This window comes from Amblyomma americanum, chromosome 4, assembly GCF_052857255.1.
Source record: "Amblyomma americanum isolate KBUSLIRL-KWMA chromosome 4, ASM5285725v1, whole genome shotgun sequence".
Taxonomy (NCBI): Eukaryota; Metazoa; Arthropoda; class Arachnida; order Ixodida; family Ixodidae; genus Amblyomma; species Amblyomma americanum.
Genome location: NC_135500.1, coordinates 18,032,396 through 18,053,959, shown reverse-complemented (window position 1 = coordinate 18,053,959; position 21,564 = coordinate 18,032,396). Strand labels below are relative to the sequence as shown.

At 46.5% G+C, this 21,564-nt stretch overlaps 1 protein-coding gene across 1 annotated transcript in view; it reads left to right on the top strand.

Moving 5' to 3' along the window:
* Positions 1–5,538: 5,538 nt before the first annotated feature.
* The window catches only part of LOC144127812 (uncharacterized), a 113,830-nt gene continuing 97,804 nt past the window's right edge, over positions 5,539–21,564 (top strand). The window contains exon 1 of the mRNA XM_077660747.1: positions 5,539–5,666. Within this exon, the coding sequence (XP_077516873.1) occupies positions 5,551–5,666 (116 nt within the window). The 5' untranslated portion in view covers positions 5,539–5,550. The remainder of the gene's footprint in view (positions 5,667–21,564) is intronic.

Here is a 21,564-nt window from a genome sequence, read left to right as displayed (position 1 = left end):
TTTGGTTTTTGAAGGTTTAACGTCCAAAAAGCGACCCAGATTATGAAGAACGCCGTATAGTGGAGACCTCCGGAAATTTCGACCACATGAGGTTCTTTAACATGCACTGACATCGACAGTGCACGAGCCTCTAGAATTTTGCCTCCATCGAAACTCAACCGACGCAGCCGGGATCGAATTCGCGTCTTTCGGCTCAGCAGCCGAGCACCATAACCATTGAGCCACAGCGGCGGCCTTTCAAAGAAGCGTTGTGGTACCGTAGGCGAGTATTCAAGCACCTTCCTGTTTGACCTGTGTAGAACTTCCCGCAGGTGAAAGCCACTTCATAACTGCTTCAGCAGAAGGCACAAGCCTCAAGTCACGCATTATCTGGCACTTATCTGTTTTTCCGCTTTTATGCTGTACTTCCGTGGCGCTTCTATAAACTATGGCGCAAGTTTTTCCCAGGTGATTAGGTTACTTGAGGCTTGTGGCTAGTGCGGAAGAAGTTGTGTATGAAGTGCCTTTAACCTGCGGGAAGACATATAGCGACCCGATATGTATCCAGCGGTTTGGCGCCCGCCTCCGCCTCGTCCTATCTGCTATTCATGCTGTGGAACTCGCGGACATGTTGCCCGTGTTTGTCGTCGGCGTCAGCGCGACGAGCGTTACCAGTTTGTTCACTTTCGCAAAGGCGAAACCTACTCATCGTATGGTTACCGCCCTACTTGAGCAGCTAATGCTCCTCATCACGACGACACGTACTCACCGTATCCTTACCGGCCGACGTTTCTTCCCAACGATCCTACCCGCTTCTCTCCGTCTCCCTCTCCCGACCGCTCGTCGAACGTCCGGTCGTCGCGCCGCCACTCCCCGTCACCAATCAGAACCAATACGCCGCTCCTCATCGCCTCTACGTGCCGCCTCTCAGACCCCTGGTCGCCACGCGGAAAACTAAATTGTGCAGTTTCCAGAGATAAAGCTGCACTGCCCAGCCACCCTTCAATTCCTCCTCCACCACCGTCGAATATGTTAACCGTCGATGTTGAAGGCAGTATTGTAGAAGCATTGATTGAAGCCCAGCACCTCCACCCTTTGTGAGGCTGTGGACGAAGCGAGCTTTTATTGCCACTCGCAAGTATGGCGGCCACTCCTCCGAAAACGGAAATGCGTGATGATGATGATGAATATTTACAGATGAAGACGAAGGTCGCGCGCTGTGCTTACAATATAGAGGTTAGACAGGAAGGTGCTTGAATACCTGCCTACAGGACCACAACACTTCTTTGAAAGGGGATTCGTTCTCGAATCTACGTTTGCACTACAGGAGCTGTCCGAATAACAACCAACCTAATAATATTTGTAAAAATTGTGCACTCTCATTTTCATGAAACCAGGGTACCGTACAAACACAAAGACAGGTTAAAAGGGAAATCAGTAGAGCTTTTTATATTCACAAAAACCATGACTCGCGCGTAAGCACCCCCTTTATATGTGTTCATGATTGTGAACTAAAATGTCTGGATTCATATGATTAAAGCATTATGTCTTTTGCTGTTGCACATGCGTTCCTGGTTGTGAGAAGAGTATTTTTTATTCATAATAAGTCGCAGTTGTCAGTGCACGTAATGTTTGCTTCCCCCTGTCTCTTCTTGTCTCTCCACTGTTATTCACAGTCAGTGCGCCCCCTAGTTTAACAGGTTGTGTTACAATAGATGGCAGTTAACGGTAGACAGTACGATGGGCGGATTTTTTAAAATTGGTTTTTGGGGAAAGTAAATGGCGCAGTAGCTGTCTCATATATCGATGGACACATGAACCGCGCCGTAAGGAAAGGGATAAAGGAGGTATTCAAAGAAGAAAGGAAGGGAGAGGTGCCGTAGTGGAGGGCTCCGGAATAATTTCGACCACCTGGGGATCTTTAACGTGCACTGACATCGCACAGCACACGGGCGCCTTAGCGTTTTGCCTCCATAAAAACGCAGCCGCCGCGGTCGGGTTCGAACCCGGGAATTCCGGATCAATAGCCGAGCGCTCTAACACTGAGCCGCCGCGGCGGGTCAAGTCTCTCCGCTGTTATTCACAGTCAGTGCGTTCCCTAGTTTAACGGGATGTGTTGGAATAGATGGCAGTTAACGGTAGACGGTACGATGGGCGGATGATGCCACGAATTTCGCGTGGATAAGAGTTAATTGGGAGAGGTTTTTGTTCTTCAGTGGACTTAGTAAGGATGGTGGTTGTAAAATATTCCTTTAAAGCTGACAGTTATCCATGGTAAAACAGCGCGAAAAAAAACACGAGGACGGAACAAACACGACGACACGTGCGCTGACTTTCAACTGGTGATTTATTACGCACGTGTGTACATATACTATTCCCGCCAAACACTACACAGAACAAAAAATATTCAAGAAACACTGCGTCATCACTGAACACATTAAATCTACCTTGCTGCAAATGCATGCTCCAAACAGGTGATTTCGTGGTTAGCCAATGATAATGAGGGCTTGCTAATGCATGCTGCACCCCCCTTGTCAATATGATATGCCTCTACTAGTTCCCTTACTATCTGATCTTTATGTTCGAAGATGACGGACGTCTGATGAAGCAAAGGGGCGCATGTGTGCTTAGGTTGCCTGCAGTGCAGCGCCAAATTCGAACCGGCTGCCTTGTTCAAATAATTGTGATGCTCCCTCAGCCGTTCGTTAAAACATCGCCCAGTCTGGCCAATATACCACCCACCGCATGAAAGAGGGATCTTGTATACTACACCTTCGACGCACTCAACCCTCCTCTCTACGTGTGATGTGGTACAACCACCACCAATCCTCCTTCTTAGTAGGGACTCTCGCTTCCGCTGCAATGCTCGGAAAATGTTGCTCAATTTTCTTCGAGATGAAAATACAACATCAACTTGAAATTTTCGCTCCACTTTCTTCAGACGGTGTGATAATGCATGGACGTAAGAGATTACAGCAATCTTCCGGCGATTCGAGACTTCATCTTCTTGAGGAACACGCTTATGCTCCGATTTGATTTTGGCCATCAGCCTTTCGCATAACCTTCCGATAGTTGCCTCAGGAAAACCAGCGTCCTTAAGCCTAAAAATCTGGCCTTGCACACCTTCCTTAATGATATGGACACACGACTTGTTGAGGGCGGCGCGAACACAAGACAGGGCGATGCCATCCTTTACCAGCTTAGAATGCCCAGACTGAAAGCTGAGTAAGGGCTTGACGGAACGAGGCGAATACAGCCAGCAAACATGTCCGGGCTCAAGTCTCAGCTCCACATCCAAGAATTGTATCCTATCTTGGTTAACGGTCTCCGTGGTGAAAGCAAGTCCTTGACCATTTCTGACAAATGTGTTCACGATATCTTGCGTGCATCCTTCGTTTTCAATTAAAACGAGGTAATCGTCCACGTATCTGTGTACTTTCAGTACACCGTCCGGTAACTCTCCTGCAATTGCTTTGTCAATTCTGCTAAGGAACAAATCACTTAGCAGCGGAGCTACGCGAGACCCAATGCATATCCCGGAACGCTGTATAAACACACTGTCATTCCATGCAACAGTGATGGACCGGAGGTACATACACTTTCACTTCAAGGAAAGCATCAACAGTTGTTTCCAGCTACTTACAGAAGGTGATTGTTTCCCTTGCTTTTGAAGACCATTTCCGAACGCGAAACTGCGACGTCGTCTTGGAGTACCTTCAGAACAATAAGCCTGGTGACTGTCATGTGTTCAGCGTAGACGTCTAGGATTTGTACTATTCAATTCCTCATGAGTGTTTGCTGCGCTTTGTAAGGGAATGTATAAGTGAGGACAATGACGAAGTGCGCTTCGAAATGCTTGCGGTGTATCTGTTGATGCTTTCCTTGAAGTGCTGTGTATGTACCACCGGTCTACCATTGTAGCATGGAATGACAGTGTGTTTATACAGCGTTCCGAGATATGCATTGGGTCTTGCGTGGCTCCGCTGCTAAGTGACTTGTTCCTTAGCAGAATTGAGAAAGAAATTGCAGGAGAGTTACCGGACGGTGTACTGAAAATACGGAGATACGTGGACGATTACCTCGTTTTTGTTGAAAACGAAGGTGCACGCAAGATATCCTGAACACATTTGTCAGAAATGGTCAAGGACTTGCTTTCACCACGGAGACCGTTAACCAAGGTAGGATACAATTCTTGGATGTGGAGCTGAGACTTGAGCCCGGACATGTTTGCTGGCTGTATTCGCCTCGTTCCGTCAAGCCCTTACTCAGCTTTCAGTCTGGGCATTCTAAGCTGGTAAAGGATGGCATCGCCCTGTTTTGTGTTCGCGCCGCCCTCAACAAGTCGTGTGTCCATATCATTAAGGAAGGTGTGCAAGGCCAGATTTTTAGGCTTAAGGACGCTGGTTTTCCTGAGGCAACTATCGGAAGGTTATGCGAAAGGCTGATGGCCAAAATCAAATCGGAGCATAAGCGTGTTCCTCAAGAAGATGAAATCTCGAATCGCCGGAAGATTGCTGTAATCCCTTACGTCCATCCATTATCACACCGTCTGAAGAAAGTGGGGCGAAAATTTCAAGTTGATGTTGTATTTTCGTCTCGAAGAAAATTGAGCAACATTTTCCGAGCTGTGCAGCGGAAGCGAGAGTCCCTACTAAGAAGGAGGATTGGTGGTGGTTGTACCACATCACACGTAGAGAGGAGGGTTGAGTGCGTCGAAGGTGTAGTATACAAGATCCCCCTTTCATGCGGTGCGTGGTATGTTGGCCAGACTGGGCGATGTTTTAACGAACGGCTGAGGGAGCATCACAATTATTTGAACAAGGCAGCCGGTTCGAATTTGGCGCTGCACTGCAGGCAACCTAAGCACACGTGCGCCCCTTTGCTTCATCAGACATCCGTCATCTTCAAACATAAAGATCAGATAGTAAGGGAACTAGTAGAGGCATATCGTATTGACAAGGGGGGTGCAGCATGCATTAGCAAGCCCTCATTATCATTGGCTAACCACGAAATCACCTGTTTGGAGCATGGATTTGCAGCAAGGTAGATTTAATGTGTTCAGTGATGACGCAGTGTTTCTGGAATATTTTTTGTTCTGTGTAGTGTTTGGCGTGAATAGTATATGTGCACACGTGCGTAATAAATCACCAGTTGAAAGTCAGCGCTCGTGTCGTCGTGTTTGTTCCGTCCTCGTGTTTTTTCCGCGCTGTTTTACCATGGATAACAGCAACCAACTTGCTCAGCTTTCCGTGCTTCTAAAAGCTGACAGTGTTGTGCAACATGGTCGATGATACATTAGTTTACGCCGGTGCTACAGAAGAATGTTTACTCAGACTCAAGTTCAGCTTTGCCGCGAGCGCAAGTCAGGGCAACGGAATGCAGAATGACACGTTCATTGGGGGAATCTGCGCTGGCCAGACTGGATCTTGCCTAAGCAATGCACTCAGGGAGCATGAGAACCCATGAATCCTGCCGCAGGAGCTAGAAAACCTTGCCGGCAGGCCTCTGTGCTTGCCTGCGCTAGCTAGGACGACACTCCGTTTCTGACCGCAGGCCGTGTCGAATTTCGTGATGGGTCTTCCCAACGGGACGACGTTTTTGGGCCTCAAGCTCAAGGACAAGAGCTCGGACCTGGCACAAAACAAGGAGCTGGCCCGGGATGTCTTGAGCATGGTCAAAGACTTCCAGTGAGCCCATTTTCTGTATCCTCACCAGCCAATCTGCCCCTCCCGCTTTTACCTTCTCTCGTGCCAGCTCCCGTGGCCATCGTATTTCCGCAGACTTTCTCATCCGATACCCCAATGGGCTACGAAATGCAATGGTCCTGAGTACGCTGCAGATGCAATGTACTGCCTGCGGCGCTGAAAGAAGTCAGCGTTAAGCATGGCATTTACAGTGTGAAATGCGCGACTGCTTTCAGTTGCGTGCCATATAAGAATGGCGTCTAGCAGACCTGAATGCAGGCAATGCGAATTCCATTAGATTCAATCGTTTCTGATTTATTTCCGTCCTGTCCATACGAAACGAAGTGGATTCACTGATTAAATACGTTAACTGCAGGCAAGTTACGAAGCTAAAAAAAAGCGTCGGATCGTATGGACTGCAAAGCCTTAAATTCAAACAAAATCTTTGGGAGGGTCTACCAAATAATGCCAGGGAATTTGTTTTCACTTCAACTTATCATTGTAGAGGATTTTATTTATTTATTTGTTTACTTATTTATTTATTGTACCCTCAGAGCCAAATGCTTTGCAGAGGGGAGTGAGTAAATTAGGATAAATAACAATCGATATAATACACTGAATATAGATATTACAAAATAAATTTCCTCCGGCATAAAACAAACAATGACACCCAGAAAACGTAAATAGCATTAAAGCAGTGTACACAATACAGTAGAAACAGATAAAACACACGATCAACTAGCTTTCTTCAGAATAAACAATATTAGCTACAGCGTCGTGAAAGATTTTATTATCTGCAATGACTGCAATATCGGGGGGGGGGGGGGGGGGGGAAGGCGGTTCCATTCCACAGATTGACGTGAAAAAAAACCAGCGAGAAAAGACGCAAGACCAGAGGAAGACGCACACAGACTGTCGCCGGACTTTCAACTGCATTTATTAAGGTTCCACCACATATTTATAGCCATTAATTGCGCAGGCGCACATACATGCCACATTCAACAAAATCCGGACGTCATTGCTAGCCAGATAAAAAATTCCATTATTTGTCAGTGAGAATAACAGATGGGTCGCTGATACGAACATGCTCGTTCTTTTTTATTAAAAACGCTTCTAACAGCTCGCGCTCGTGCCTGGTCTTCCCGCGGCCAATAATGGTAGCATTGTTCAGCAAAGCTCAGCAGTTTTGGCACTCCTTGACATGTATGGCCAGGTTGCTCCCTCTACCTAAGCGCAGCGTTCTGCCATGTTGCCTGAGTCGCTCGTTCAAACATTGCCCCGTCTGCCCAATGTAAATTTTCCCGCAAGAAGTAGGGATAGAATATACTACCCCCACAGCACTCTTCGTGAACTTTGTTTGGTGCTTATTTTTGCAGGCAGCTTCTCGCTTGGAGCCGGAGATACGGACGCAAAGGCTGGAAAGCTTTCGGGGGGCCGGAAACACCAAATTGACTCCAAATTTTTGGGAAACCTTTTTCAGTCCATGTGAAGTTCCATGGTAGTAGGGAATCACCTCAAAGTTCCTTGTCCTCTCTGTTGGGTGCTCGGTATTGGCAGCAGGCTTCTTCATTTTCTTGCCCAAGGTTTCAGCGACCGCCAACAGCAAAGAGGAAGGAAACCCAGAGGTCTCTAGTCGAACCACCTGCTCGGCAAGACTCTGCTGCATGGCATGCGGGCAACTTTTTCTCAGCGCATTTGAGAAACACAGGTTGGCAATGACACGTTTTACCAGCTTCGAGTGAGCGGAAGCATAAGGCAAATGCGCCTTTTTAGACCGAGGGGGCATACTTCCAGCAAACGTGTTCGTCAGCTAAAAACTTGAGTTCTAAATCTAGAAACCTAATGGTGTTGTCACAGGGTTAATCTTTGTGAAGACCATGTTCTTTGAACAGGCACTAAAAAGATTTAAAATCCGGTCCGCCAAAGATGTTAGCTGGTCGGTTGATGATAAGTTTAAGATGATTAAAAAGTCATCCACATATCGAAAAATTTTTACAACACGCTTGTCTTGAAGTGCTTTCTGCAGCGACGAATCGAACTTGGCCAAAAAAACGTTACACAGTACAGGCGCTACACTCGATCCTATGCAGATGCCTTGCCTCTGTACAATGTAGTTGTCACCGTGCTGTATGATAGTGGACCTAAGGTACACGCTCAGCAGTTCCAGGAAAGAGTCGAGTGCTATTCCGCATTTGTTCTGGAATGCAACAATCCCGTTGGTCTCAATCACATCGCGCACTGCTTGTAGAAGCTCGTCCTGCGGCACTCAATGAAACAAGTCCTCTATGTCAATCGAGAAAGCAGCATTGGCGCTGGGAAAACCGTCGCTGAGGCTTTCCACCAGGGATGTCGAGCTCCGAAGTGCAAACGGATCCGGCGGAACAAGTTCTCCTAAGGCGCGTTGCAAAAACAATGACACCATCTTCTGCCAAGAGCCTTCTTCAGTCACGATGGCTCTAAGAGGATTTCCCAGCTTATGAGTCTTTGCCGTGAAAAACACACGCAAGACATTGTGTTCACATTTGCGGATCTCATTTTCCAATCTAGACAAATTTAGCTGGTTGAGCAGACGGAGGGCTAGAGCCATCGCCTTACGAGGTTTTAAATCCGACGGCTTAAAATTTTTCTCGATCGCTTCGTTCGTCTTCTTTTCACACAATGAAGGAAGCAGAACAAACCAACCTTCCTTATCCGCCTGTAGGAAACTGAGGTTGTTCTGTTTGAAGTGGGCAATCAAGGGTCGCAGGTCTTCACTCTTCTTATTGCTTCCCTATGTCTCCTCCAGGCATCCAACGCCTTCCGACACACAGTGGTTCCTCTCTTCTGGTGGGGCCCTCCTGACGACTCTGTGCACAGCTGCTAGAAGCTCGTGTTTCTGTGCTCGTGGTTGCAGGCTGAACTTCGGGCCCGTCTTCAAAATGTCATCCAAGGCTGGCGGAAGGCAGGCTTCGTTTAAGTACGTGACCGGAGTGCCAGCTGCATCTTTCTTGGGTTTCTTCGGCAAACATCTCCGGAGCTTATTACAGTACACCTCGATGAGTATGGCAGAGAGGCGATGCTATCTTAGCTTCTTTGAAGCCACCCATGGATGCTCGTACTGCTGGCAGAGATGGCGCCAATGCTGCTTTCTCGATTGACATAGAGGACTTGTCTTAATCAATACCGCAGGACGAGCTTCTACAAGCAGTGCGCGATGTGATTGAGACCAACGGGATTGTTGCATTCCAGAACAAATGCGGAATAGCACTCGACTCTTTCCTGGAACTGCTGAGCGTGTACCTAAGGTCCACTATCACTTAGCACGGTGACAACTACATTGTACAGAGGCAAGGGATCTGCATAGGTAGTGTAGCGCCTGTACTGTGTAACGTTTTTTTGGCCAAGTTCGATTCGTCACTGCAGAAAGCACTTCAAGACAAGCGTGTTGTAAAACTTTTTCGATATGTGGATGACTTTTTAATCATTTTAAACTTATCATCAACTGACCAGCTAACCTCTGTGGCGAACCGGATTTTAAATGTTCTTTGTGCCTGTTCAAAGAACATGGTCTTCACCAAAGATTTACCCTGTGACAACACCATTAGATTCCTAGATTTAGAACTCAAGATGAAAAAACAGCGCAAGGAACGAGACGAAAACACGAAGGAAGAAGACACAGACACGGGCGCTGTCTTCTTCGTGTTTTCGTCTCGTTCCTTGCGCTGTTTTTTCATCATGGATTACCAACTAGCCCGGCATCTTGCACTTCTGAACTTTAGAACTCAAGTTTTTAGCTGACGAACACGTTTGCTGGAAGTATGCCCCTCGGTCTAAAAAGGCGCTTTTGCCTTATGCTTCCGCCCACTCGAAGCTGGTAAAACGTGTCATTGCCAACCTGTGTTTCTCAAATGCGCTGAGAAAAAGTTGCCCGCATGTCATGCAGCAGAGTCTTGCCGAGCAGGTGGTTCGACTAGAGACCTCTGGGTTTCCTTCCTCTTTGCTGTTGGCGGTCGCTGAAACCTTGGGCAAGAAAATGAAGAAGCCTGCTGCCAATACCGAGCACCCAACAGGGAGGACAAGGAACTTTGAGGTGATTCCCTACTACCATGGAATTTCACATGGACTGATAAAGGTTTCCCAAAACTTTGGAGTCAATTTGGTGTTTCCGGCTCCCCGAAAGCTTTCCAGCCTTTGCGTCCGTATCTCCGGCTCCAAGCGAGAACCTGCCTGCAAAACTAAGCACCAAACAAAGTTCACGAAGTGTGCTGTGGGGGTAGTATATTCTATCCCTACTTCTTGTGGGTAAATTTACATTGGGCAGACGGGGCAATGTTTGAACGAGCGACTCAGGGAACATGGCAGAACGCTGCGCTTAGGTTCAGGGAGCAACCTGGCCATACATGTCAAGGAGTGCCAAAACTGCTGAGCTTTGCTGAACAATGCTACCATTATTGGCCGCGGGAAGACCAGGCACGAGCGCGAGCTGTTAGAAGCGTTTTTAATAAAAAAGAACGAGCGTGTTTGTATCAGCGACCCATCTGTTATTCTCACTGACAAAGAATGGAATTTTTTATCTGGCTAGCAATGACGTCCGGACTTTGTTGAATGTGACATGTATGTGCGCCTGCGCAAGTAGTGGCTATAAATATGTGGTGGAACCTTAATAAATGCAGTTGAAAGTCCGGCGACAGTCTGTGTTCGTCTTCCTCTTGTCTTGCGTCTTTTCTCGCTGGTATTTTTTTCACTTCAACATGTACCAACTCGCCCAACAATTCACGCTTCTGAACTACTATTCCACAGATGTACGGGGAAGATATGACTGAAAAGAAAACTTGGTGTGGCATGTTGGGATGCCAACCTTGCGGCGGTGATCGATGCGATGTGAAATGTATTCTGGGGGTGATATCAAATAGTCGTGAAGCGCAACGTGATGATATAGCTTGTGAAATAGTGTTAGGCGACTAATTTTGCGGGGAGATTGTAACGGTGGGAGTGAGACGTTAGATTTCATGGCTGTGATGCTTGCCGTACAGTTGTAATATTCTGGACTAATTCTAAGGAATATACGAGGTTTGCATGCGTAGGGTTTCATATTGATGCTGCGTATTCTAGTTTAGGATGTATAAGTGTTTTATACGGTATAAGTTAAAGGGATGAGGGAGCGCCAGAGAAATTGCAACGTAAGTATCCTAACATGTGGTTAGCGTTATTACTCACGTAGTCAATACGATTAGACCATGTTAAGTTTTGAGTGATATGAATTCCTATGTACTTGTATGTTTTTACCCAATCAAGAGGAGCGTCATTAAGATAATATGAAGGAATAGCGTTAGATGTGCGGGAAACACGCAAAGCTTTACATTTATTAGTGTCTAATTCCATATTACATGTAGTGCACCAGTTTCACACAAAATTAAGGTCGGACTGGAGATTGCCAGTATCGGTGACGTTATCTATTTCCCGAAATATTACACAATCGTCAGCAAAAAGGTGAATGTTGGAAGATATGGCAGAAGGAAGGTCATTATTGCAGAATAAGAATAGGAGTGGGCCAAGTACGGATCTCTGAGGAACACCAGATAGCACGTTAGCAATCGGGGATCTAGTGTTATTAGCATGCACTAATTGCCAGCGGTTAAGAAGGAAAGACTTAATTCATTGGAAGAAGTTAGGATCGAGATTTAGATGGCTCAATTTATGTAGCAGCTATCTATGGCATACTTTATCAAAGGCTTTGGAAAAATAAAAAAAAAATGCAGTCAGCGCAAGATGAGTTCTCATGGAAAGTGAGAGTAGCGCAAAACGGGACAAAGGGACAGAGAAAGACAGACACAACACAGGCGCTAACTTCCGACTGAAAGAAACCAGGGCGGCCAAGACGAACGTAATCCGTGAGGGGAAACAGGCGCATGCGCCCAGAAAGATAATGAAAAACAGGTGAATGAGGATCTACGGATGTGCACGATTCAGCGTTTCTTTAAGAAGGCCAGCTCTCTTTTGGACAGGGAGATAGACGGCTTGCTTACACATTTATCGTCCAAGGCAGCGATACGAGCTGCTTCAATAATCTCTCGCGTTAACTGATCCCGGTGTCTGGCAACGATCGAGCACTTGTCCAGAAATGGCACACAACCACACTCCTTGCAGTGTAAAGCCAGATTACTGCCAGTAAAAGTTCTCAAGTTATTTTTGTGTTCGCGAAGTCTCTCATTCAAGCACCGACCTGACTGACCAACATACCGCTTACCGCAAGAGAGAGGGATGTCATAAACAATGCCTTCAGTACATTTCACGAATTTCTTTCTGTGGTTAATGGTGCACTGCAGCTTTTGGGGACGTTTATCAGCGGGCAAAGTTTTTTTGGAAAGCGTACTTAGTTTTTCAGGGGCAGAAAAAACGACACGAACATTAGCTTTTGTCCCAATTTTCTTGAGATTGTGGGACAGGCAATGAATGTAAGGAATAACGGCAATTTTGTCTTTTTTTCTTTCTGAAGGCACGGACGGCAGTTGACCTTCCTGGCGCTTCTTCTTTAGTATGCCTTCGGCGACGGAAACACAAATATCAGCTGGGTAGCCTGCTTGATGGAACCTTGCGAGTTGAGCGTGAAAGCTCTCGCTGATGAGGTGGGGGCATGACTTTTCCAGAGCATTCTTCAAGCATAAATTAATAATGCCCCTTTTAACGAGTTTAGAATGGGCAGATATATAAGGGAGTAGAGGTTTGTTTGCCCGAGGTGCATAGCTCCAACACAGGTGGTTGTCCAGGAATTTAAAACGGATATCAAGAAAGCGAATCTCGTTGTCGGTTGGCATTTCGTTAGTCAATAGCAGCGGTGAAAAACACTCTTGTACCTTAGCTAAAATACCGGATGCAACTTGCTCTAAGCACGATGGCGTACACTCAACAAGGAAAAAGAAATCGTCAACAAAACGAAAGATCTTGACGACATGAGGGCTGGTAAGCCTCTCTTGGAGGCTCCTGTCAAGATGTGCCAGATACAGGTCACTAAGTACAGGGGCTAGACAAGACCCAATGCATATTCCCTGTTTCTGAATGTGAGCAGCGCCTTGCCAGTTTATGAAAGTGGAGCGGAGATAAAAGTGTAGCAATTCTAAAAAACCACTGACGGATAAACCGGATTCATTCTGAAATGACACAGCGCCGAAATGATGGATCGAATCTTCGACAATTGTAAGCAGGTTATGATGGGGCAAGGAGTAATAAAGATCTTTCACATCAATTGAGAAACCAAGAAGGCTCTTGTCAGAAAGCGATTTCACAGCACTTAACACTTCCTCTGAACTACGTACTAGAAATGGGTCATCTATCGTCAACATGTTTAGTTTTTCTTTTAGAAACACAGCGATTGACTTTTGCCAAGTGTCCTGTTCGGAAAAGATTACCCTTAAGGGAACGCCAGCCTTATGCGTTTTTGCGCTGAAAAACACTTCTAGGAAGAGGCGCTTACTACTTTCAATGCTGCTGGCTAGTCTTTCAAGATTAAGCTTGAGACAAAGTTTTTTTGCTTGAACCTTAAGTTTGGGAAGTGAAACACTTCTTCCACATTTAAACACTTCTGTTATGGCATGATTGGCTTTTTCATTGAATACACCGTGGGGAAAGACAGCAAACCCGCCCTCTTTGTCAGAGGGGATGACGCAAAGCGACTGTTCGGCTAGGTAGGACACGACACGATCCACACGAACTTTTGAAGGACGAGGCTTACAGTACTGTAGGACGCCTACGCCATCGGAGGTGCACCGGCCAGAGTCCTCTTTGTCGGCTAGGCGAGACACACGTCGCACCATGGAAAGTAGCTCATGCGGAGTCTTCGAAGTCTCCCTTGCAAACTTGGGTCCAAGGGACAACAACCGGTTGACGTCCTCAGGAAGGGTGACTCCTTCGGAGACGTATACGCTGTTGCATTTTCTCGACCCCTTAGGTGGGCAGAGGGATCGAAGGGATCGGAGTCGAAGTTGCCACAGGGCTTCAGTTGTTTGGTCCGCTAGAAGCAGATACGCTCGCAGCTGACGTTTAGCGGCGTTAGGTTCCAGTGCCTGTTGGAGTTGCACGGCTAAGTGCTCCCTCAGAAGACGTACATAACGATGACATTCAGATTTTACAATCTTGCATATTCTGCGGGAGTGCCCAGTGGAGGGGTTGAGACCATTGAAGAGAAGTCTGACGTCGTCGGGTAGAATCCCGGAGCGGAGGCAAAAAGCTGCAGCACGTGCTTTGCACACAGTGGCAGCAATAACGGACACGGTCGCACATGGGCCTTGGGAAACACGTAGAAAGACGCCCGAAGAACTAGAAACGTAATTCACAAGGGTAGAAACTTGGGCAAGTCGGTAACGGTGATCCATGGAAAGTGAGAGTAGCGCAAAACGGGACAAAGGGACAGAGAAAGACAGACACAACACAGGCGCTAACTTCCGACTGAAAGAAACCAGGGCGGCCAAGACGAACGTAATCCGTGAGGGGAAACAGGCGCATGCGCCCAGAAAGATAATGAAAAACAGGTGAATGAGGATCTACGGATGTGCACGATTCAGCGTTTCTTTAAGAAGGCCAGCTCTCTTTTGGACAGGGAGATAGACGGCTTGCTTACACATTTATCGTCCAAGGCAGCGATACGAGCTGCTTCAATAATCTCTCGCGTTAACTGATCCCGGTGTCTGGCAACGATCGAGCACTTGTCCAGAAATGGCACACAACCACACTCCTTGCAGTGTAAAGCCAGATTACTGCCAGTAAAAGTTCTCAAGTTATTTTTGTGTTCGCGAAGTCTCTCATTCAAGCACCGACCTGACTGACCAACATACCGCTTACCGCAAGAGAGAGGGATGTCATAAACAATGCCTTCAGTACATTTCACGAATTTCTTTCTGTGGTTAATGGTGCACTGCAGCTTTTGGGGACGTTTATCAGCGGGCAAAGTTTTTTTGGAAAGCGCACTTAGTTTTTCAGGGGCAGAAAAAACGACACGAACATTAGCTTTTGTCCCAATTTTCTTGAGATTGTGGGACAGGCAATGAATGTAAGGAATAACGGCAATTTTGTCTTTTTTTCTTTCTGAAGGCACGGACGGCAGTTGACCTTCCTGGCGCTTCTTCTTTAGTATGCCTTCGGCGACGGAAACACAAATATCAGCTGGGTAGCCTGCTTGATGGAACCTTGCGAGTTGAGCGTGAAAGCTCTCGCTGATGAGGTGGGGGCATGACTTTTCCAGAGCATTCTTCAAGCATAAATTAATAATGCCCCTTTTAACGAGTTTAGAATGGGCAGATATATAAGGGAGTAGAGGTTTGTTTGCCCGAGGTGCATAGCTCCAACACAGGTGGTTGTCCAGGAATTTAAAACGGATATCAAGAAAGCGAATCTCGTTGTCGGTTGGCATTTCGTTAGTCAATAGCAGCGGTGAAAAACACTCTTGTACCTTAGCTAAAATACCGGATGCAACTTGCTCTAAGCACGATGGCGTACACTCAACAAGGAAAAAGAAATCGTCAACAAAACGAAAGATCTTGACGACATGAGGGCTGGTAAGCCTCTCTTGGAGGCTCCTGTCAAGATGTGCCAGATACAGGTCACTAAGTACAGGGGCTAGACAAGACCCAATGCATATTCCCTGTTTCTGAATGTGAGCAGCGCCTTGCCAGTTTATGAAAGTGGAGCGGAGATAAAAGTGTAGCAATTCTAAAAAACCACTGACGGATAAACCGGATTCATTCTGAAATGACACAGCGCCGAAATGATGGATCGAATCTTCGACAATTGTAAGCAGGTTATGATGGGGCAAGGAGTAATAAAGATCTTTCACATCAATTGAGAAACCAAGAAGGCTCTTGTCAGAAAGCGATTTCACAGCACTTAACACTTCCTCTGAACTACGTACTAGAAATGGGTCATCTATCGTCAACATGTTTAGTTTTTCTTTTAGAAACACAGCGATTGACTTTTGCCAAGTGTCCTGTTCGGAAACGATTACCCTTAAGGGAACGCCAGCCTTATGCGTTTTTGCGCTGAAAAACACTTCTAGGAAGAGGCGCTTACTACTTTCAATGCTGCTGGCTAGTCTTTCAAGATTAAGCTTGAGACAAAGTTTTTTTGCTTGAACCTTAAGTTTGGGAAGTGAAACACTTCTTCCACAATTAAACACTTCTGTTATGGCATGATTGGCTTTTTCATTGAATACACCGTGGGGAAAGACAGCAAACCCGCCCTCTTTGTCAGAGGGGATGACGCAAAGCGACTGTTCGGCTAGGTAGGACACGACACGATCCACACGAACTTTTGAAGGACGAGGCTTACAGTACTGTAGGACGTCTACGCCATCGGAGGTGCACCGGCCAGAGTCCTCTTTGTCGGCTAGGCGAGACACACGTCGCACCATGGAAAGTAGCTCATGCGGAGTCTTCGAAGTCTCCCTTGCAAACTTGGGTCCAAGGGACAACAACCGGTTGACGTCCTCAGGAAGGGTGACTCCTTCGGAGACGTATACGCTGTTGCATTTTCTCGACCCCTTAGGTGGGCAGAGGGATCGAAGGGATCGGAGTTGAAGTTGCCACAGGGCTTCAGTTGTTTGGTCCGCTAGAAGCAGATACGCTCGCAGCTGACGTTTAGCGGCGTTAGGTTCCAGTGCCTGTTGGAGTTGCACGGCTAAGTGCTCCCTCAGAAGACGTACATAACGATGACATTCAGATTTTACAATCTTGCATATTCTGCGGGAGTGCCCAGTGGAGGGGTTGAGACCATTGAAGAGAAGTCTGACGTCGTCGGGTAGAATCCCGGAGCGGAGGCAAAAAGCTGCAGCACGTGCTTTGCACACAGTGGCAGCAATAACGGACACGGTCGCACATGGGCCTTGGGAAACACGTAGAAAGACGCCCGAAGAACTAGAAACGTAATTCACAAGGGTAGAAACTTGGGCAAGTCGGTAACGGTGATCCATGGAAAGTGAGAGTAGCGCAAAACGGGACAAAGGGACAGAGAAAGACAGACACAACACAGGCGCTAACTTCCGACTGAAAGAAACCAGGGCGGCCAAGACGAACGTAATCCGTGAGGGGAAACAGGCGCATGCGCCCAGAAAGATAATGAAAAACAGGTGAATGAGGATCTACGGATGTGCACGATTCAGCGTTTCTTTAAGAAGGCCAGCTCTCTTTTGGACAGGGAGATAGACGGCTTGCTTACACATTTATCGTCCAAGGCAGCGATACGAGCTGCTTCAATAATCTCTCGCGTTAACTGATCCCGGTGTCTGGCAACGATCGAGCACTTGTCCAGAAATGGCACACAACCACACTCCTTGCAGTGTAAAGCCAGATTACTGCCAGTAAAAGTTCTCAAGTTATTTTTGTGTTCGCGAAGTCTCTCATTCAAGCACCGACCTGACTGACCAACATACCGCTTACCGCAAGAGAGAGGGATGTCATAAACAATGCCAGACATCGTTGCCAGACACCGGGATCAGTTAACGCGAGAGATTATTGAAGCAGCTCGTATCGCTGCCTTGGACGATAAATGTGTAAGCAAGCCGTCTATCTCCCTGTCCAAAAGAGAGCTGGCCTTCTTAAAGAAACGCTGAATCGTGCACATCCGTAGATCCTCATTCACCTGTTTTTCATTATCTTTCTGGGCGCATGCGCCTGTTTCCCCTCACGGATTACGTTCGTCTTGGCCGCCCTGGTTTCTTTCAGTCGGAAGTTAGCGCCTGTGTTGTGTCTGTCTTTCTCTGTCCCTTTGTCCCGTTTTGCGCTACTCTCACTTTCCATGGATCACCGTTACCGACTTGCCCAAGTTTCTACCCTTGTGAATTACGTTTCTAGTTCTTCGGGCGTCTTTCTACGTGTTTCCCAAGGCCCATGTGCGACCGTGTCCGTTATTGCTGCCACTGTGTGCAAAGCACGTGCTGCAGCTTTTTGCCTCCGCTCCGGGATTCTACCCGACGACGTCAGACTTCTCTTCAATGGTCTCAACCCCTCCACTGGGCACTCCCGCAGAATATGCAAGATTGTAAAATCTGAATGTCATCGTTATGTACGTCTTCTGAGGGAGCACTTAGCCGTGCAACTCCAACAGGCACTGGAACCTAACGCCGCTAAACGTCAGCTGCGAGCGTATCTGCTTCTAGCGGACCAAACAACTGAAGCCCTGTGGCAACTTCAACTCCGATCCCTTCGATCCCTCTGCCCACCTAAGGGGTCGAGAAAATGCAACAGCGTATACGTCTCCGAAGGAGTCACCCTTCCTGAGGACGTCAACCGGTTGTTGTCCCTTGGACCCAAGTTTGCAAGGGAGACTTCGAAGACTCCGCATGAGCTACTTTCCATGGTGCGACGTGTGTCTCGCCTAGCCGACAAAGAGGACTCTGGCCGGTGCACCTCCGATGGCGTAGACGTCCTACAGTACTGTAAGCCTCGTCCTTCAAAAGTTCGTGTGGATCGTGTCGTGTCCTACCTAGCCGAACAGTCGCTTTGCGTCATCCCCTCTGACAAAGAGGGCGGGTTTGCTGTCTTTCCCCACGGTGTATTCAATGAAAAAGCCAATCATGCCATAACAGAAGTGTTTAAATGTGGAAGAAGTGTTTCACTTCCCAAACTTAAGGTTCAAGCAAAAAAACTTTGTCTCAAGCTTAATCTTGAAAGACTAGCCAGCAGCATTGAAAGTAGTAAGCGCCTCTTCCTAGAAGTGTTTTTCAGCGCAAAAACGCATAAGGCTGGCGTTCCCTTAAGGGTAATCGTTTCCGAACAGGACACTTGGCAAAAGTCAATCGCTGTGTTTCTAAAAGAAAAACTAAACATGTTGACGATAGATGACCCATTTCTAGTACGTAGTTCAGAGGAAGTGTTAAGTGCTGTGAAATCGCTTTCTGACAAGAGCCTTCTTGGTTTCTCAATTGATGTGAAAGATCTTTATTACTCCTTGCCCCATCATAACCTGCTTACAATTGTCGAAGATTCGATCCATCATTTCGGCGCTGTGTCATTTCAGAATGAATCCGGTTTATCCGTCAGTGGTTTTTTAGAATTGCTACACTTTTATCTCCGCTCCACTTTCATAAACTGGCAAGGCGCTGCTCACATTCAGAAACAGGGAATATGCATTGGGTCTTGTCTAGCCCCTGTACTTAGTGACCTGTATCTGGCACATCTTGACAGGAGCCTCCAAGAGAGGCTTACCAGCCCTCATGTCGTCAAGATCTTTCGTTTTGTTGACGATTTCTTTTTCCTTGTTGAGTGTACGCCATCGTGCTTAGAGCAAGTTGCATCCGGTATTTTAGCTAAGGTACAAGAGTGTTTTTCACCGCTGCTATTGACTAACGAAATGCCAACCGACAACGAGATTCGCTTTCTTGATATCCGTTTTAAATTCCTGGACAACCACCTGTGTTGGAGCTATGCACCTCGGGCAAACAAACCTCTACTCCCTTATATATCTGCCCATTCTAAACTCGTTAAAAGGGGCATTATTAATTTATGCTTGAAGAATGCTCTGGAAAAGTCATGCCCCCACCTCATCAGCGAGAGCTTTCACGCTCAACTCGCAAGGTTCCATCAAGCAGGCTACCCAGCTGATATTTGTGTTTCCGTCGCCGAAGGCATACTAAAGAAGAAGCGCCAGGAAGGTCAACTGCCGTCCGTGCCTTCAGAAAGAAAAAAAGACAAAATTGCCGTTATTCCTTACATTCATTGCCTGTCCCACAATCTCAAGAAAATTGGGACAAAAGCTAATGTTCGTGTCGTTTTTTCTGCCCCTGAAAAACTAAGTGCGCTTTCCAAAAAAACTTTGCCCGCTGATAAACGTCCCCAAAAGCTGCAGTGCACCATTAACCACAGAAAGAAATTCGTGAAATGTACTGAAGGCATTGTTTATGACATCCCTCTCTCTTGCGGTAAGCGGTATGTTGGTCAGTCAGGTCGGTGCTTGAATGAGAGACTTCGCGAACACAAAAATAACTTGAGAACTTTTACTGGCAGTAATCTGGCTTTACACTGCAAGGAGTGTGGTTGTGTGCCATTTCTGGACAAGTGCTCGATCGTTGCCAGACACCGGGATCAGTTAACGCGAGAGATTATTGAAGCAGCTCGTATCGCTGCCTTGGACGATAAATGTGTAAGCAAGCCGTCTATCTCCCTGTCCAAAAGAGAGCTGGCCTTCTTAAAGAAACGCTGAATCGTGCACATCCGTAGATCCTCATTCACCTGTTTTTCATTATCTTTCTGGGCGCATGCGCCTGTTTCCCCTCACGGATTACGTTCGTCTTGGCCGCCCTGGTTTCTTTCAGTCGGAAGTTAGCGCCTGTGTTGTGTCTGTCTTTCTCTGTCCCTTTGTCCCGTTTTGCGCTACTCTCACTTTCCATGGATCACCGTTACCGACTTGCCCAAGTTTCTACCCTTATGAGTTCTCAAGTATGCGGTATAGCTTATCAGTAAAGGCAAGTACTTGAGCTTCACATGCGTATGTTTGACGAAAAACATGTTGCACCGGAGTGAAAAATGAATTCTCATCGAGAAAGGTAACGACATTCTTGAAAATGATATGTTCTAGTAATTTGCAGCATGTGCTAGTGAGCGAAATGGGACGAAAGTTTTGAAGGGAGTGCTTACGACCGGACTTGTGGAACCACCTTCCCAATTTTCCAGTCGTTATGAAGGCTTGCTCTGTCGAGTTACTGTTGAAAAAGTTTGGTTAGTATAACTGAACTATAAGCACAAATATTTTTAGCAATTTAGCACTAATCGCATTAGAACCAGGTGAAGAATCATTTTTTAGAGATTCAATTAATTTGGCAACACAAGGTGGATCGACAGTTATAGGTGACATTGTCGGGAACCTGTGGTGCGGTATATAAGAGAGATTAACGCTTGAAATGCAGGAAAAGATTTCAACGAATGTGTCATTCAGCACGGAAGCTCGAAGATCATTGGGGATAAGTTTACCGGAGGAGTGTTGCAGTCTAATTAATGGGTCGTTCGCAGGGTGTATAACGCGCCAAAAGTTTTAACACTCGTTTTCAATATAGTTGGTAATGTGGCAGACAAACAGTTATTCTTTGTAAGTTTAATCGCGTTGACGTAAGCGTCGGAAGCAGAATGGTACTTCGCCCATCGCGTATTAGATGATGAAAGCTTCGTGTGGCGGTATAAACGTTTCTTTTTGTTAGATAATCGTCTGATGTGAGAGTTGTGCCAAGGTGCTCGTGAGATAGAGGTGACGATGCGCTTAGGAATATACGTATCAGTTAGTTCATGAACATTCGTTTTGAATAATATCCAGTTTTCCTCGACAGAGCAGTAGTCTGAGTTTGCAATAAAGTAGTCAACAAACGTGCCTAGTTCATTGTTAATAGCGGCAAAGTTGGCGGGTTCGTAATCTAGAATGATTTGTTTATTTTTTTCACTTCTGGACATGGTATATTAATGCAAAAATTGTGCAGAACGTGATCGCTGATGCCTGAAAGATATGTTATGTCAGTAGAAAACACTGGATTATTTGTTGGAATTAAATAAACTGTTCGAAGCGTTACTTAGTGTCCTAGTGGCGTTTGTAAGTAACCGAGTTAGCGAAAATATGGTGCATAGTTTTAAGAATTCCTTAGCTTGATACGAAGTGGTAGGAGAAGAAGGCGGCTGAGCAGTCCATAAAATAGTTGGAAAATTAAAGTTCCCAAGTAGAAAAAGCGTTGATGAAGGAAATCGTGCGCAAACAAGACTTATAGCGCCGTGAAGTTCGTTAGTGAATGTAGACGAATAAGAAGGAGAACGATAACAGACGCCAATAACCAATTCAAGATGTCCTGTCACTACTGACGCAAAAATTAGTTTTAGCTCGCTTAAGGCTTGGATACATGAAGATTGAATGTCTTTAGCAATGGCAAGTAAAGCACCGCCGCCGCGTTTAGCTGTTCTAT